Source organism: Muntiacus reevesi, chromosome 1 (assembly GCF_963930625.1).
Source record: "Muntiacus reevesi chromosome 1, mMunRee1.1, whole genome shotgun sequence".
NCBI classification, from domain to species: Eukaryota; Metazoa; Chordata; class Mammalia; order Artiodactyla; family Cervidae; genus Muntiacus; species Muntiacus reevesi.
Genome location: NC_089249.1, coordinates 5,758,517 through 5,777,863, shown reverse-complemented (window position 1 = coordinate 5,777,863; position 19,347 = coordinate 5,758,517). Strand labels below are relative to the sequence as shown.

General features: G+C 36.6%; 1 protein-coding gene and 2 pseudogenes across 1 annotated transcript; all 3 read left to right on the top strand.

Moving 5' to 3' along the window:
• The first annotated feature begins 4,646 nt into the window (after nt 1-4,646).
• Nucleotides 4,647-11,319, top strand: LOC136162324 (olfactory receptor 6C3-like; annotated as a pseudogene).
• A 1,931-nt stretch (nt 11,320-13,250) lies between these two features.
• Nucleotides 13,251-13,362, top strand: LOC136156545 (U2 spliceosomal RNA; annotated as a pseudogene).
• Nucleotides 13,363-18,292: 4,930 nt separating this feature from the next.
• LOC136158940 (olfactory receptor 6C1-like) lies at nt 18,293-19,231 on the top strand. Its single transcript, XM_065920795.1, has one exon. It carries the CDS (start codon nt 18,293-18,295, stop codon nt 19,229-19,231), a length of 939 nt encoding a protein of 312 aa, XP_065776867.1.
• Nucleotides 19,232-19,347: the final 116 nt, after the last annotated feature.

The following is a 19,347-nucleotide window of genomic DNA, read 5'->3' as shown; positions in this document are numbered from 1 at the left end:
GTTTATTTTTGCTTTTATTTCCAATATTCTGGGAGGTGGGTCATAGAGGATCCTGCTGTGATTCATGTCGGAGAGTGTTTTGCCTATGTTCTCCTCTAGGAGTTTTATAGTTTCTGGTCTTACATTTAGATCTTTAACCCATTTTGAGTTTACTTTTGTGTATGGTGTTAGAAAGTGCTCTGGTTTCATTCTTTTACAAGTGGTTGATCAGTTTTCCCAGCACCACTTGTTGAAGAGGCTGTCTTTTTTCCATTGTATATCCTTGCCTCCTTTGTCAAAGATAAGGTGTCCATAGGTTCGTGGATTTATCTCTGGGCTTTCTATTTTGTTCCATTGGTCTATATTTCTGTCTTTGTGCCGGTACCACACTGTCTTAATGACTGTGGCTTTGTAGTAGAGTCTGAAGTCAGGCAAGTTGATTCCTCCAGTTCCATTCTTCTTTCTCAAGATTACTTTGGCTATTTGAGGTTTTTTGTATTTCCATACAAATTGTGAAATTATTTTTTCTAGTTCTGTGAAAAATACCATTGGTAGCTTGATAGGGATTGCATTGAATCTATAGATTGCTTTGGGTAGAATAGCCATTTTGACAATATTGATTCTTCCAATCCAAGAACACGGTATGTTTCTCCATCTGTTTGTGTCCTCTTTGATTTCTTTCATCAATGTTTTATTGTTTTCCATGTATAGGTGTTTTGTTTCTTTAGGTAGATGTACTCCTAAGTATTTTATTCTTTTTGTTGAAATGGTGAATGGTATTGTTTCCTTACTTTCTCTTTCTGTTTTTTCATTGTTAGTGTATAGGAATGCAAGGGATTTCTCTGTGTTAATTTTGTATCCTGCAACTTTACTATACTTGTTGGTTAGCTCTAGTAAGTTTCTGGTAGAGTCTTCAGGGTTTTCTATGTAGAGGATCATGTCATCTGCAAACAGCAAGAGTTTCACTTCTTCTTTTCCTATCTGGATTCCTTTTACTTCTTTTTCTGCTCTGATTGCTGTGGCCAAAACTTTCAACACTATGTTGAATAGTAGTGGTGAGAGTGGGCACCTTTGTCTTGTTCCTGATTTCAGGGGAAATGCTTTCAATTTTTCACCATTGAGGCTAATGCTTGCTGTGGGATTGTCATATATGGCTTTTATTATGTTGAGCTATGTTCCTTCTATTCCTGCTTTCTGGAGAGTTTTAATCATAAATGAGTGTTGAATTTTGTCTAAGGCTTTCTCTGCATCTATTGAGAAAATCATATGGTTTTTATTTTTCAATTTGTTAATGTGGTGTATTACATTGATTGATTTGTGGTTATTAAAGAATCCTTGCATTCCTGGGATAAAGCCCATTTGGTCATGGTGTATGATTTTTTAATATGTTGTTGGATTCTGTTTGCTAGAATTTTGTTAAGGATTTTTGCATCTATGTTCATCAATGATATTGGCCTGTAGTTTTCTTTTTTTGTGGCATCTTTGTCTGGTTTTGGTGTTAGGGTGATGGTGGCCTTATAGAATGAGTTTGGAAGTTTACCTTCATCTGCAATTTTCTGGAAGAGTTTGAGTAAGATAGGTGTTAGCTCTTCTCTAAATTTTTGGTAGAATTCAGCTGTGAAGCTATCAGGTCCTGGGATTTTGTTTGCTGGCAGATTTCTGATTACGGTTTCGATTTCCTTGCTTGTGATGGCTCTGTTAAGATCTTCTATTTCTTCCTGGTTCAGTTTTGGAAAGTTATGCTTTTCTAAGAATTTGTCCATTTAATCCAAGTTGTCCATTTTATTGGCATAGAGCTGCTGGTAGTAGTCTCTTATGATCCTTTGTATTTCAGTGTTGTCTGTTGTGATCTCTCCATTTTCATTTCTAATTTTGTTAATTTGATTTTTTTCTCTTTGTTTCTTAATGAGTCTTGCTAATGGTTTGTCAATTTTGCTTATTTTTAAAAAAAAAAAACAGCTTTTAGCTTTGTTGATTTTTGCTATGGTCTCTTTAGTTTCTTTTGCATTTATTTCTCCCTAATTTTTAAGATTTCTTTCCTTCTACTAACCCTGGGGTTCTTCATTTCTTCCTTCTCTAATTGCTTTGGTGTAGAGTTAGGTTATTTATTTGGCTTTTTTCTTGTTTCTTGATGTAAGCCTGTAATGCTATGAACCTTCCCCTTAGCACTGCTTTTACAGTGTCCCATAGGTTTTGGGTTGTTGTGTTTTCATTTTCATTCATTTCTATGCATATTTTGATTTCTTTTTTGATTTCTTCTATGACTTGTTGGTTATTCAGAAGCGTGCTATTTAGCCTCCATATGTTTGAATTTTTAACAATTTTTTTTCCTGTAGTTGAGATCTAATCTTACTGCACTGTGATCAGAAAAGATGATTGGAATGATTTCAATTTTTTTGAATTTTCCAAGACCAGATTTGTGGTCCAGGATATGATCTATTCTGGAGAAGGTTCCGTGTGCACTTGAGAAAAAAGTGTAGTTGATTGTTTTGGGGTGAAATGTCCTATAGATATCAATTAGGTCTAGCTGGTCCATTGTGTCCTTTAAGGTTTGTGTTTCCTTGTTAATTTTCTGTTTAGTTGATCTATCCATAGTTGTGAATGGGGTATTAAAGTCTCCCACTATTATTGTGTTACTATTAATTTGCTCTTTCATACTCATTAGCATTTGCCGTACATATTGCGGTGCTCCTATGTTGGGTGCATATATATTTATAATTGTTATATCCTCTTCTTGGATTGATCCTTTGATCATTATGTAGTGTCCTTCTTTGTCTCTTTTCACATCCTTTATTTGAAAGTCTATTCTATCTGATATGAGTATTGTGACTCCTGCTTTCTTTTGTTCTCCATTTGTGTGAAATATTTTTTTCCAGCCCTTCACTTTTAGTCTGTATGTGTCTCGTGTTTTGAGGTGGGTTTCTTGTAGACAGCATATATAGGGGTCTTGTTTTTGTATCCATTCAGCCAATCTTTGTCTTTTGGTTGGGGCATTCAACCCATTTACAGTTAAGGTAATTATTGATAGGTGTGGTCCTGTTGCCATTTACTTTGTTGTTTTGGGCTCACGTTTATACAACCTTTCTGCATTTCCTGTCTAGGGAAGATCCTTTAGCAATTGTTGAAGAGCTGGCTTGGTGGTGCTGAATTCTCTCAGCTTTTGCTTGTCTGTAAAGCTTTTGAATTCTCCTTCATATCTGAATGAGATTCTTGCTGTGTACAGTAATCTAGATTGTAGGTTATTCTCTTTCATTACACTAAGTATGTGCTGCCATTTCCTTCTAGCCTGGAGGGTTTCTATTGATAGATCAGCTCTTATCCTTATGGGAATCCCTTTGTGTGTTGTTTGTTGTTTCTCCCTTGCTGCTTTTAATATTTGTTCTTTGTGTTTGATCTTTGTTAATTTGATTAATATGTGTCTTGGGGTGTTTCGCCTTGGGTTTATCCTGTTTGGGACTCTCTGAGTTTCTTGGACTTGGGTGGCTATTTCCTTCTCCATTTTAGGGAGGTTTTCAGCTATTATCTCCTTGAGTATTTTCTCATGGCCTCTTTTTTTTGTCCTCTTCTTCTGGGACTCCTATGATCGAATGTTGGGACGTTTCACATTGTCCCTTAGGTCCCTGATTGTCCTCATTTCTTTTGATTCTTTTTTCCTCTCTGCTTCATTTATTTCCACCATTTTATTTTCTACCTCACTTATCCTATCTTCTGTTTCCGTTATTCTACTCTTGGTTCCCTCCAGAGTGTTCTTAATCTCATTTATTGCATTATTCATTTTTAATTGACTCTTTTTTTATTTCTTCTAGATCTTTATTAAACATTTCTTGCATCTTTTCAATCTTTGTCTCCAGGCTATTTATCTGTAACTCCATTTTGTTTTCAAGATTTTGGATCATTTTTATTATCATTATTCTAAATTCTTTTTCAGGTAGATTCCCTATCTCCTTCTCTTTGTTTGACTTGGTGGGCATTTTTCATTTTCCTTTACTTGTAGGGTATTTCTCTGCCTTTTCATCTTGTTTATATTGCTGTGTCTGGAGTGGGCTTTCTGTATTCTGGAGGTCTGTGGTTCCTTTTTATTTTGGAGGTTTTACCCAGTGGGTGGGGTTGGATGTTTGGCTTGCCAAGGTTTTCTGGTTAGGGAGGCTTGTGTCAGTGTTCTGGTGCATGGAACTTGAATTCTTCTCTCTGGAGTGCAATGAAGTGCCCAGTGATGAGTTTTGAGATGTGTCTATGTGTTAGGTGTGACTTTGGGCATCCTGTGTGTTGACACTCAGGGCTATGTTTCTGCGTTGCTGGAGAATTTGCATGGTATGTCTTGCTCTGAAACTTATTGGCTCTTGGGTGGTGGTTGGTTTCAGTGTAGGTATGGAGGCTTTTGGACGGTCTCTCATTACTTAAAGTTCCATGTAGTCAGGAGTTTTCTGGTGTTCTCGGGTTTTGGGCTTAAGTCTCCTGCCTCTGAGTTTCAGTTTTATTCTTCCAGTAGTCTCAAGACTTCTCCTACTATACAGCACTGCTAATAAAACTTCTAGGTTAATGGTGAAAGATTATCCCCCGTGAGGGACTCCCAGAGAGGTTCACAGAGTTACATGAAGAAGAGGAGAGGGAGGTGGGAGATAGAGATGAGCAGGAGGAGAAAAAGGGAGACTCAAGAGGAGAGAGATCGATCTATGCAGTTGTCTGTTCCCAGAGTGTTCTCCATAGCTCAGACACCCACAGAGATTCACAGAACTGGATTGGGAAGAGAAGGGGAGAGGAGGAAATAGAGGTGTTCTGAGGTAGAAAAAGGAGAGTCAAGATTGGGAGAGAATAATCAACACACTCCTGAATAAACATGGAAACTGAATACTGGATTCTTAAATGTCCACAATTTATATCATACACTGAAAAACAAAGATTAAAAATCTAGAGTAGAGGTTAGACTCTTAAAAATACTATACTAAAAGCAAAAACCAAAACACACACAAAAAAATTTTAGAAATATATAAGAAGTTCGGTTTAAAAATAGGGCTTCTCTCTCTCTCTCTCTTTTTTTTTTTTTGTAAGATTACAGTGTAATGAAAATGAAAATGAAGGAGTAGTAGAGGAGTAATAGAGGACTTTAAAAGGAAATAAGAGAAAAAGAAAAATAGAAAATAGAAGAGAAAAAGGAAAAAAAAAGAAAGAAAGAAAGAAAGAAAAGAAAAACAACACAAGTAAAAAAAATTTTTTTTCCTAATTAAGAAAATCGTAAAAATCTATGAAAATGAAAGTTAAGGAGCAATGGGGGAGTAACAGGGAATTTTAAAAGAAAATAAAAGAGAAAAAATAAAAAAGGAAAAAAAATTTTTTTTTTTACACTCAAAAAGAAAAAAAAAAAGTAAAAATATATCTAGAAATTTCTCTGGAGCTGTTGCGGTCAGTGTGGGTTCGGTTCAGTTTCAGATATCTCCTCATTCCAGCTTACACTTCTCTACATCTACAGGCCCCTTCCGGTGTAGTCGGTGTTACCTACAGGGATTTTAATCTGTTGCACCGGTCCCTTCTGAAGCGGTTCCCTTTGTTTATTTGGCTTCTGTTTGCCGGTCTCTTCCGCGCCTTATTTCCGCCCTGACACAGGCGGGCGGAGGTGGTCTCTTCTTCAGGTTGCTAGTTCTGTCGCGCTGCGGGGAGGGGCTGGCGCTGTTTTCTCCGTCTGCGCTGCTCAGGCTCCCGTCTGCGCTGCTCAGGCTCCCGGCTGCTCTGTATGGAGCGCGCCCCAAGCTGCGCGCGGTTCCTGCCCTCGGGTGTTCCACAAAACCGCTGAACACAAAGCTGCGCCTGCGTTTTGTGCTTACGCCGCCCGAGTGGCTCAGGCAGCCAGGCGCTTTTCCAGCGCTCTCTCCCTGGGTGCAGCGCGTCTTCTGCCCTGTGCGATCCCAGCCTCAGTTTCCGCCCACACCAGTCGGGTGCCTGCGCCTTCTGCCCTCCGCGTCCCCAGCCCCAATCCCCGCCCGCACCGGTTGGGTGCCTGGGCCCTCTGTCTTGCTGCGACCCTCCCGGCGGATGTCGACCATCCAGAATCTCAGGAGGTCTTTTATTAGAAGGTGGAGGCCCGTTTGCAGTGCGGTAGGGGATGCGGTCCTTGGGGCAGAGCCTGCCCCCTTCCCCTCCCCCCTGCCTCCTGCCTCCGGCGGGCCTGGGCCGGTCCACAGCTTGCGAGCTCTCCTCTGGACTTTCTCGGTCCCTTTGTTCTGCGAACGGGCCAGCAGTGTGTTCGGGCAGGTTAATTTTCTCTCTCTCTTTTGCTGTACTACAGTTCAAGTTGGTAACTCACAAAAGCTCCCTCTGATTGTCCTCAGGGCACTCAGGCCCGGACCCTGCCCCAAGCAATGCCGCCGGCTCCTCTCCGTTCCGCCCCCACTCGCTGGTGGCGGATGCGGGCGTCTGGGGTACTTTTCCGCTGGGAGTTGCTTTTAGGCTCGTAATCTGTGGGTTTTATTTATTGTTCCCCTCCCAGTCAGGTTGCCCTCCGAGGTTCAAAAACTTCCCCCAGACCTTCCAGTGCGAGGGTTTCCCGGTGCTTGAAAACTTCCTCTATTAAGAGTCCCTTCCTGGGACAGATCTCCATCCTTAGCTCCCCTGTCTCCCCTTTTATCTTTTATATTTTGTCCTACCTCCTTTTGAAGACAATGGGTTTCTTTTCTGGGCACCTGATGACCTCAGCTAGCGATCAGAAGTTGTTTTGTGAAGATCGGTCTGTGTTCAGTTATTCTTTGGTGAATTTGTAGGAGAGAAAGTGGTCTCCCTGTCCTATTCCTCCGCCATCTTGGCTCCTCCCTCTAATAAAGCTTTTAATAAAAATAGTTCATGGGCCAAATTTGCCCAATAGGTTATAGATAGTCCACTTGCTGTCTTAAAATTTCCCATAAAGTTTGACCAATTGGGCAACAATCTTATAACAGATTTCCAGATAAAAAGATAAAATAAATATTTCTGCAAGAGAATACAATTACAGGTACCTCCTAAAGTTGTTGGCAGGATTCAAAGAGGCAATGTGAAGAAAACAATTAGAATAGATCTGGACTATAGTAATTGCTGAAAAAAATTTTTCTCTACCCTCTTCTTTTTTTTCCTCCTCCTCATTATTATCACAAGTACTATTAATAATATAAAGAATTTATATATATATATATATATATATATATATATATATGAGTTTCTAATCTTTGTTAAGCTCAGTAAACATTGTAATGTTCTGTGACATTTTACTGATTATTTACATAGTCTTTTACATGCTTAAAAGGCTTTATAGTATAGAATAATTTTCTATAGTGATCTTAAAATACTTTGCAGAATCTCATCCTTGAGTACCATGAAGCTACATTTCTTTCTTAAAATTTCATAACATACATACTTTATTGAAGCATAGTTGACTTACAGTGTTTCAGATACATATCCAGGTAATTCAGTTACACATATAAACATATATTATTTTTCAAATTATTTTCCATTATAGATTTTTACATGATATTGCTTATAGTTCCCTCTGTGATACAATAAAACTTTGTTGCTTGTTGTATATCTATTTTTATAATTAGAAATATAGCATTCTATTAATACTAAGTCAAACAAGCTGAGTCAAAATGTCAAATTTTTCACTTAGGAAACAGTTTATAAATTGTCTAAGATATATATATATATATATATATATATATTCTAAAAAATACTATATATATATGTATATGAAAACTGTTCTACTATGCTTGATAAAGGCTTGAGAAAGGACATAAAAAAAGTAGAAAAGATGGAGAAATCTGAAAACAAAAGCTAAATGATATGGGAGCACTGAATATGAAATAGAAAAAGTGAAACCTACTAGATAAAAGTAAAAGATCATGCTATGGTCCAGTTATTTTTAAACATGGCTGCTCCTTAGAAACATATCTGGAGCTTTGGAGGAAATAAGCAATACCTAGGCATTTGTATTTTTCAAAAAATTCCAAGATAATTCAGATATGCATCTTAATTTTAAAATGTGATTATATGTTTTCCTATTAAATGTTAGTGTTGATGATAAAGAATTCTATTGTTGACCAATAATGACAAAATGATATTAAGTGAGTAATTGTTACATAATCACAATAGTAAATGATGTTTATCAGTTTTCACAATCATTAGCCAGACAAAAAAATTATAGATCACTGCAATTGCAAGCTATAATGGGAACATGATTAATCTAATAACATAAAATAATTACATACAGTTTGGGAGGTTAAGCAGAGTGATATAGTAATTGGGAGTACATACATGCACATGTTTTCATCCACCCAGTCAGTCTATGTCTTTTGGTTGGTGCATTTGACTCACTTACATTTAAGGTAATTATCAATATGTATCATTCAATTATCATTTTCTTAATTGTTTTGGGTTTATTTTTTGTAGGTCTCTTCCTTGTTTCTTGCCTAGAGAAGTTCCTTTAGCATTTGTTGTAAAACTGGTTTGGTGGTGCTGAATTCTCTCAATTTTTGCTTATCTGGAAAGCTTTTGATTTCTCTATCAAATCTGAATGAGAGGCTTGCTGGGTAGAGTAGTCTTGGTTGTAGGTTCTTCCCTATCATCACTTTAAATATATCATGCCATTCCCTTCTGGCTTGTAGTGTTTCTGTTAAAAAGTCAGCGGATAACCTGATGGAAGTTCCCTTGTATGTTATTTTTCCCTTGTTACTTTTAATATTCAATAAAGTTCTTATATAACTTAGAATTATGAAAGAACCTTGAAACTCCAACAATAATGAAGTCAAAGGATAAGCAATGAAGTGTATATGTAGAAAACTTTTATACATCAAAAATATGACTTAAAACTAAAGTAGATTGAGTGCTATTTTTGTAAGATTTCACGTCAATTTTATTACTCAAAAATATTAAATAATTGTGATTAATGAATGGGATTATTTTGTAGAAGTCCTCATTGAACTTTTCTGTGGGATGAACATAAACATTCCCAAGAGAGATTCACCAAAGAAGAGAGTCAGGAGGCTCTGTGAACACCAATGGTAGCTTCCAGAAATCCCCGAGGTTCCACGTCATAGCAAAGCTGTCGCCTAGACTTCATTCCTCAGAGATCAACACATGTCTCTCTTCATAGGTCACAACAGCTAAACTTGAATATTTGAGGTTTAGTGCAACTAAATGCCAGATCCTAGTTTAAGAATCTACACTCCGAATACCCCCAAGTTGCCATGTCACTTGGAGTTCTTGCTTTAAATATTGCTCCCTTAAACTTCTAGACCAAAGTTATTGAAGAGATGATGGTATACTTACACATCTTCTTAAGGTTTCTGATATTCCATTTTTATTTCCATGAATCATCATAAAATAGAGAAAAATAAACAAATTTGATTCATGTGATGTTTGCTAGTGTCTGGCAGAGTAGCAATGATTTATCTTCTATTATTCACAGCAGAAATGTGAATATCTAGAATAAGATAAGGGAGCTATCATGATTTTAGCAAACCAGATACACAGAATGATAGATACATCCAGTGGAGCTGGGAATCAGCTGAATGGCTTTGGATTATTAGGATAGGTTTTCGTTTATGTCTCTGGAATATCCTTTTGGATCAGTCACCTCATGCAAAAGATAAATGTGGGGTAGAACTCCAAGGGAATAAAATAGTTTTTCATAAAGTTTAATAGCTGAGAAGCAAGGATGTTCAAATGGAAAATGTACTGGGCTAAAGTCTGGGTGACAGAGCTGCTACTATCTGCAGCAAGTAGTTACTTTTCAGTTTGTGCTTCAGTGCAAAATAAAAAGTTGATTAATACTGCATATCCTTTTAAGTTCAAAAATATACACAGCTTTCTACATATAGAGTTTCTATACATATATTCATAGAAAATCTTACAGAATGTCAAACATTAATGATTTCAAAGGAATTATCAGACAAACAATTAGGCGAATGTTATTTAATATACAAAATAACTAGGCTATTTATTCTACTTTCTTGTAAATACTATGTAATACCTATAGTATATTCTCATATTGATAATTACATTCATAAATACCAAAATAAAAATAAAGCCGGTAATTAACTTATCTAATTATTAAACATTTTAAAGTTTATTTTATTTGCTAAGAAAATCATGAATTGATTTCCTGTTTCATAAAAGGTGTTGCTACTTTATTCTTCTAAGTTTCATTTGTATCTTATGATGGAAGTAAGATCATCCATTTCTCTTTTAGATGGCAGCGTCTTCTGATACCTATATGACAAAAAGTAATGTATGTTTTATAGGATCATCCCAACAAAACTGCAATGACTTGCATAAATCAGACAAAGCAAAAAGTATCGAATTAATTTATCATCTCTGAATAATATGACTCATATAAAGATTTCCTAACTTCTCCTGTTAGATTTAGAATAAGAGAACTATTATATAAAACATGACCCACAAATACGTTTTAAGAAAAATTGTAAATAAGGTAATTAAAAGAAAACAATATGGGCATGAATTAAAGAGACTGCTTTAGAGTTGGTGATGATATTAATCATAATGAATTATATTTTTCGTCTCTTCCTTTTAATACACATTCTACCTAAATATATTTAAAAGAAGAAAAAAGGAGGAAAAAAGAGAAAGAAATGAACCACACTGTGATCACAAAGTTTGTCCTCCTAGGCCATTCTGATGATTCTGAGCTTCAGATTGTGATTTTCCTCTTTTTATCTATCACATATGTGTTAAGTGTCACTGGAAACCTGAGCATCATCACCCTGACCTGGGTGGACGCCCATCTCCAGACGCCCATGTATTTCTTCCTCCGAAAATTCTTTCTTAGAAATCTCCTTTACTGCTGTGTGAATCCCTAGGTTTCTGGGGGCAATTATCACCCGGGACAAGACCATTTCTTACAAATGTGCAGTCCAACTATTTTTCTCTATTTTCATGGGGATGACTGAATTTTACATTCTAACCGCCGTGTCCTATGACCGCTATGTTGCCATCTGCAGGCCCCTGCATTACACAACCATCACGAGCAGGAAACTCTGCAGCCTGCTTGTGCTCTGCGCTTGGCTGGGTGGGTTTCTGACCATTTTCCCGCCCCTTATGCTTCTCCTCCAGCTGGATTAGTGTGCTCCCAATGTCATTGATCACTTTTTGTGTGACTATTTCCCCCTTTTACAATTGTCTTGTTCAGATACATGGTTCCTAGAAGTAATGGGTTTATACTTTGCTTTGGTTACGTTGCTATTCACTTTGGCCTTAGTTATTTTGTCTTATATGTACATTGTCAGGACTATTCTGAGAATCCCATCTGCCAGTCAGAGAAAAAAGACCTTTTGTAAAAATGAAATGTATATCTTTAAGACATAGCACAATGTGAAAGATAGTTTTAATTTTCTTAATCAGTCCCTGAAAAGATCCTATGATACCACACTGTACTTCAAATATAGAGTTTCAAAATGAGTGTGTAATTTCCTGTGTATTTTCAAGATGAACATTGATATTTCCTATGATTTAAAGAGTCTATATATTCTGTGTGGTATTACATGTGAAATGAAAATATTTCCTGCCATATCAACAAACAAGAAACGTCACAGCCATCAGCAATTTCTGGTCTCCAGATGTGAATGAGGGCTCCCCAAACTGAGATCCAGCAGACTCTCATTCCCTCATGGTGATTGCTGAGTACCTGGGGGTGATGCAAGAAGTAGCCACTTGCAACTCTTTAAGGTGAACAAGGGAACAGGATTTGGCCCCAGATAGCTGAGGTGTCTATGAAATGAATTAATTCAGAGAACCTAGAGGCTTGCATCTTCCCATATCTAGAATGTTAAATTCCTTAATTCGATACCTGATCTTTGGTGTTCAGATTGCCTGCTCTCTTTGTTGCAAACTTGTATATAGTCTGACTCCCTCTCCTGTCTTCTTGAAGCAATTTTCTCCAAGCTACTGAGATGCTGTTTCCTGGGCTCAGAGTCCTAAACATTCTCATAAAATAAAATAGCTCTCTCCTTTCAGGTTGTGACTGTATTTTTTAGCCAACATATACTAAATTCAGTCCAAAGAGATATGCACTCTTGCATCAGACTTTTAATGTCAAGATATTTATTTTGTGAAATTCAATACACGTTTTGAAGGTAAATGTTGATCATGATATCATGCATTTTGTATATAATTCAATTATCCTCTATTATTTTGGAAAAAAATTCAAATAATTCAGAATAAATTCAAGAAAATTAAAACACTGCCGCTTTCCTGAATTTAGTGATCATATTTATGACAGTTATTTTGATGTTTTTGTCAAGTGTTCAAAAACCTCCATTTGTTTAGGGTAGAATTTTTGAGGTTTATATATATTTGATTGGGTTGTTTTCTGTTTCTTCTTGTCACTTGTAACTTGGTGTTTTTACCTACACCAAGGGGCGGTCCAGTATTTTGGAGTTGGATTTGTTCAGGACTTCATCATCATCAAGCCCACCAAGAGATTTGGGGGCATCTCACATATTTTATGAGGATGATTTTGGGAAGCTTCAGAGGGCCCCTGAGACATCCCAAAGAGCTATTAAACTACCTGGATTCATTAGACATGTTAAGTTACATGGAAACTATTGTTGAAAGGATGATAAATCTTCTCAGGTCATACTATATGGTTGATTTACTAATATAGATATCCTAAAATTATGTGGAATTCACATAGATCTGATATGCCCTGATAAAAATGTGGTCAATTAAAATTCTAGTTATCATTAGTGTTAACAGAAGGGAGGAATGTGGTGACCCAAGGACTAAAAAACAGATAAAATCAAGGAGGATTAATGCAGGAACGGAAAAACCAGACACATATGGTCCTTCCCTCCCCCATGTTGTAACTATTAACGGATTTCAGGTCCTCCTGAGCAGTATAACCTGTTTGCCCTCCAACCCCACACAGGGAAGGTATTTGCCTTACTCTTCCCTACCCAGTATACCTGCCTCATCCAATCAGCAAATGACCCACAAGTCTTTTTTAATTTATTTATTTATTCTTTTATTGAAGGGTAATTGCTTTACAGAATTTTACTGTTTTCTGTCAAAGCTCAACATGAATCAGCCATAGGTATATATATATCCCCTCCTTTTTGAACCTCCCTCCCATCTCCCTCCCAATCTCACCACTGTTGATACAGAACCCCTGTTTGAGTTTCCTGAGCCATACAGCAAATTCCCGTTGACGATCTATTTTACATATGGTAATGTACGTTTCCATGTTGCTCTTTCCATAGATCTCACACTCTCCTCTCCTACCCCATGTCCATAAGTCTATTGCTTCTCAGCCTTTGGGCTAAGATTAAGTGTAGTATTTGTTCTTATCAGCATCTCCCACTCTAATAAACTTTATTTCCCTCTCATTCTGCCTCATGTCTAGAAATTCTTTTCCAACCTGTGCATGAACCACGACAGTATCTTTTATATTTTTGTTTGGAGAGTCCTTGGTAGGCTGATTAAAGTTTGGGTCATATCTAATTTGATCCTGTAGTGTCCTTAGTGCTCCTATAGTATCTAAAGATAGAAGAATTTCAATAAATGTTTGTTCAATGAATAACAGTGTTTGAGTCACTAGATGAGGTTTATTTGATTTTCTGTCCTTTCTAAAATTAGATTAAAAGGAATCTGACTTGCAAATTCTTGTAAAAATTCCTGGATTTTACACTTTCAATAATTACTGGAACACAGATCATCAATCAGATGAAAACAGGACCTCTGGTAGATCCTTGTCAACAATTATTACCATTATTATGGAAAAATAACTTGAAAAGTTTTTTGGAAGAGTTTGAACAGTTTAAAGTGTATTTAATCCAAAATTTCTTGTAACTTTCATGGGATTCACTAAGTATGATATTTTATTTCATTCTTGTTTTTATTGTGCTCTATTTGATTTTTTAATTTTTTTTTATATCTAGTAGTCTAGAGAGCCACTTTATAGAGACATTTTACTACATAAGAAAGGAAAATGTAATGTTTACACATATGATTCATTCATCATAGTATTTTAGTCAGCAGGGGGAAAAAGGTCTATTCTTCAGAGAAATGGTGATGTAGGATATTCAAGAAATCTCTTCCAAAACCTTGTACATTTAGATATCTTCTCATAGATAGTAAGCAAAATAATCCATATGCTTCTGGCCAAGTTCTCATGCTTTTCTATCTGCTTGGATATTATCTGCCAAGTTTTCTGTTTCAGTAGTGGTATAAATGTTGATAACACGTTTATAATCCTTAGTGTATTTTCTTTCCTTTTGGCCCTGTTGTCATATTTGATTCGCTGGAGTATTTCCCATGAGCCTTGGTCATATGGTGGATAAAGCAACATTTGCCTCATGCAGGTTAAAATTCATATAGAAATCACAACCAGAAAGGACCACAGTAACTCCATATCTTGCTTCCCTTCCCTGTTTTTGCTCCCATGGCTTCCATGTAAAATGTATCAAAGAAATTTATCTATAGAAATAAAGTAATTCCAAATGTGTTGAGATAGAGCATTTTTAGAAATGCTCGATATCTTATCCTAAAATTGATATAGTTACCAATTTTTAAAAATAGCTTCAGTCACCTGAAGTGATGCATTTGTACAAATAGAGGTAAGACTGTAAAGTAAAAGTCAATGACAACTTTTTCTTAGCATTGATTTATATGTTCTTAGCTTAACTTTTCATTACATTGAGGTGAATAATTTGGAGTTGCCTTTCCTTTCTGTAAATACCAAGGGTTATGAAGAATGAGCACATTAATATTTTCTGTTTGTCTTATTAATTATTTATTCATTGTTAGAAAATCACTCTTTGAGTTTGGCCCTCCTCATTGAATATATGTTTAATAAATAACACATGCTTCAGTTCAAGCAGGAAGAATTTAGAATACCAACTTGACAATTTACTGGCTGTATGATTTTGTTTAATATTTAGCCTCTCATTGTTAGCTTATTCAAACACTACATAAAGCTATTGTAATGAGTCTGTTAGATAATTACATAAATCTTAGCATTGTCTTTCAAATGAGTTTCCTCAAAAAATGGCTATTATTTTTTATTTTGGGATCATCTTCCTCAAAGGTAATAATTGACTTTATTTTTAGGAATAATAATAAAATAATATTTACTCTGTGGGAATGAATACATGTTTTAAAGTTTTATATAATTTAACTTTTCTTTTAATTAAATTAGCCCTCATAATAATTCCATGAAATATTATAGTCATGTTCATAGTGGAAAAGAAACCTATAACTCAGTTGTATCTTTAATAATTTATCTTGGAATGCAAATCCCTAATAGTCTCACACATTTTTAACTAAAATTAAGTCCTGATGCCATACTTTTATAAGAATTTATTTCCTTGTTAAGTTAAAAATTATCTTCAGAAATAGATAATAGTTAAAACTGAGACAGTTAGGAGAGAAGCAACATTTCTAGGAAAATATACAGATTTTGAGAGTGACTTAGGTCTTTACAGGTTTTCCTTCATTATTCCTATTCATACTTATTGGTAATTTGATTTGATTTCCCTTTTCCATTAAGAAAAAACAAGGACTTAAAAGAAAAAAACTAGAGGGCTAAGAGAAACAGGATTCTGAACTAATTTTAGGACTAGTCAAAGGCAGTCTTAAAGTAATAATCTGAAAATAATCTAAATTGACTCTTATGAGTTTTTTTCCCCATACAGTCATGATGATGTTCTTATATGGTATTAGATGTCAGTGAACACAATCAGGAGTGGAACAAATCATTCTAGAAAAAGATTAGGATTGTTATAAAACCAAGCTATTACCCAAGATATCAAATTTAATAAATATTCTATTCTCTTCTGTGACAAATTATTCTAGCTTATAAACCTAACACCAAGGAAAAGATCCTCAAGTGGAAGGAAAAGATAAGGAAGTGGAATACTATATAGCATGCAAAAGGTGCAAGCTGCCTTGAGGATATATGTGTTCATCGAATTACTTATGATTTCCTTAGGAGTCTTAAAGTTAAGAAGAGAAAATTCAGTACACATAGAGAATGTGAGAAGCTAATTTGTTTTCAATTATATTGTGGAATTTAGAGAGTTCCCCACTCATGTCTCACAATTTATATAAAATAAGGAATGCAATCTTTAATTGACATTTAAATATTGTCACTTTTTTAAATTGGTGCATTTGGGGAATGCTAGTGATCTTTTCTTAAAGAAGCCATGCTTACAATTTACTATGGAATAGCATATGTGTCCTGAAAATCACTTCCAGTTATCTTATTTAACACAATGGCCAACATTTGTTTATCATATAAATTAATTTTCACTTTCAGTGAGCCACATGCCTGTTTCAACAATGAGATATCCAAGACACTGCTTCTAAGTCACTTCAGTCGTGTCTGACTCTTTGAGACCCTACAGACTGTAGCCTGCCAGGCTCATCTGTACATGGGCATTCTCCAGGCAGGAATACTGGAGTGGATTGCCATGCCCTCCTCCAGGAGATCTTTCCAACCCAGAGATGGAACCCACATCTCTTATGTCTCCTGAATTGGCAGGCATGTTTTTTACCACCAGTGCCACCTGGGAAGCCCTTATCCAAGACACTAGAATTCATTAAAAAGAAAGGGACAGAAAGGAATATGCAACTTGTTATCCTAAGATCCACAGGACTAAGGGGGGAAAAATGTGAATGAGTTGTAAGGAAAAAAAGTCTGAAATGATGTCTTAGACATTTGGATATATTCTTCATTACTTTACCAAAACCATCCCAGGAATGGTTAACACCTCACATTCCAGAAATGGTTTACAGATCAGAGTCATACATACTAATAACATTTAGATGGGAGAAATTTTGAAGAAAAAACATTCTCTAGAAGGTAATGTTTGTTTTTAGATATTCATACACTTTGGTTGAGAGCTTAGCTGAGGAGCCAATGGAGCGAAGATACCATCTGTGGGATTATGACTGAACACCTCTAAGTCAGAATCCTGCCCATACAGAATGATACGGCAGCATCCCAGGAACCTTGATCGGCCTTGGATAGCTGGTCCCCCAACACCCCTGCTGGCAGGCCTCCACCGGGTCCTTAAGGGAGCGCCACCCTGTGCTTTGGGACCAGGGTCAGGAGCAGAAAGCCCTTCTTCCTGGAACCCTGGGTGTAGCCAGAAAGGTAGCCACCCCCTCACCCATCACAGCACCCCAATTTGTGCCTGGTGCTAAACCATTCCTAGATGACCTAATTCTTGTTTGGGATTTCCTATGTAGCAGAGCAGCTTTGCTGCTATCTACTGAAAGCTTCAATAATTTGGCCAGTTGATGCCAACAGCTGACACACTGGAAAAGACTGTGATGCTGGGAAAGATTGAGGGCAGAAGGAGAAGAGGACTTCAGAGGCATGGCATCACCATAGCATGATGGCATGGATGGCATCGCCAATGCAATGGACATGAATCTGAGCAAAGTCTGGGAGATGGTGAGGGACAGGGAAGCCTGGCGTGCTGCAGTCCATGGGGTCACAACAAGTCGGACACGACTTGGAAACTGAATAACACATTTTGGTTTCCTTAACTCATAACACAGATCCAATCTACTAAAGGTCCACTCTGCCTCCTCTCTTGACTATCTAATATCTGAGAAGACTGCTGAAGCAAATCCACTGTCTGGATTCCTTTATTCCATTATCTGGGGCTTCAGAAGAGGGATATGAGGTTGGGAGGTTGATGTGAGTCTGAGTGAAAACTTAGAAATCTGTCATGTTGTTAAAGTTTTCATTCCAATCACTTTTACTTTGGAGACATATCCACTGGGTGACTTTTTCCTGAGACATTTAGGTTTTCTATATTACAGTAGAGAATAACAATACAAGGAACCAGGTGACACAAATTAGGATAGGATGATTTTATGGGGCTTGAAAAAAGATGAAGTCTTTCCCAACAGGAGGGAATCCTCTAAGAGTGGGGGGTGAGGCATTTTAAAAGTCAACAGGTAGCATCTATTTTACTGTATTTCCTAGGTTTTAGAAAGATCTAGGGTATAATCCCTGCTTTTTCAATTCAGGGTATGTGATTTGGATAAGATTTTTAAAATTATTTCTACTCTGATTCCAACCTGTAAAATAGGGATTTTAGAAAGAAATATTCTGTGTGAAACACACATACTGGCATACAGTAAAAACTTATTTCAAAGTAAGTTATCTATTTTTATTAACTTGTTTTTAAAGATCTCCTGAATTATGTTAGCATGGCATAGTAAATTTACTTTCAGAGACAAATCCCAGTGTTATACATTCATAATCCCCTTTTCTGTGTCTTCCCATTGTGTTTTCTCCTGAATGTTACTTAAAAGAAGAAGAAAAATGAGAAACTACACAGAAATAACAGAGTTTATCCTCCTGGGACTGTCAGATGACCCACAACTTCAAGTTGTGATCTTTGTCTTTCTGCTCATCACCTACATGCTCAGCATCACTGGGAATCTGACTATTATCATCCTGACCCTGCTGGATATCCACCTCCAGACCCCCATGTATTTCTTCCTCAGGAGTTTCTCCATATTGGAAGTTTCATTCACAACTGTCACTATTCCCAAGTTCTTGGCCACCATCATTACAGGAGATAAAACCATCTCTTTTAACGATTGTATGGCTCAGTTATTTTTTTTCATTTTTCTGGGAATCACTGAGTTTTACCTTCTGGCTGCCATGTCCTATGACCGCTACATTGCCATCTGCAAACCGCTGCATTACATGACCATCATGAATCACAGAGTCTGCACACTCCTTGTCTTGGCCTCTTGGATGGCTTCATTCTTAATTATATTCCCATTACTCATGTTCTTCATACAGCTTGATTACTGTAAGTCTAATGTTATCAACCATTTTACTTGTGATTATTTCCCTTTATTATACCTTTCTTGTTCAGACACCAAATTCCTAGAGATACTGGGGTTTTCCTGTGCTGTGTTTATTCTATTGTTCACTTTAGCATTAATAATTCTGTCCTACACATGTATCATGAGAACAATTTTGAGGATCCCTTCTACTACCCAGAGGACAAAGGCCTTTTCCACATGTTCTTCCCACATGATTGTCATCTCCATCTCTTATGGCAGCTGCATTTTCATGTATGTGAATCCATCTGCAAAAGACAGGGTCTCTTTGAGCAAGGGAGTAGCTGTGCTAAATACCTCAGTAGCACCCATGCTGAACCCCTTTATCTACACTCTTAGGAATCAGCAAGTCAGGAGAGCCTTCATGGACATGGCAAGGAAGACCATGTTTTTCTCAAGGAAATGAAAATATAAAAGTTATGTTTCATGAATTAGAGGCATATGAATGAAGAGCAATTAAATTAAAATCCAGGTTTATCAAAATTTGTTAATATCCACACAGCTTCCCTAGATTCATTTTCA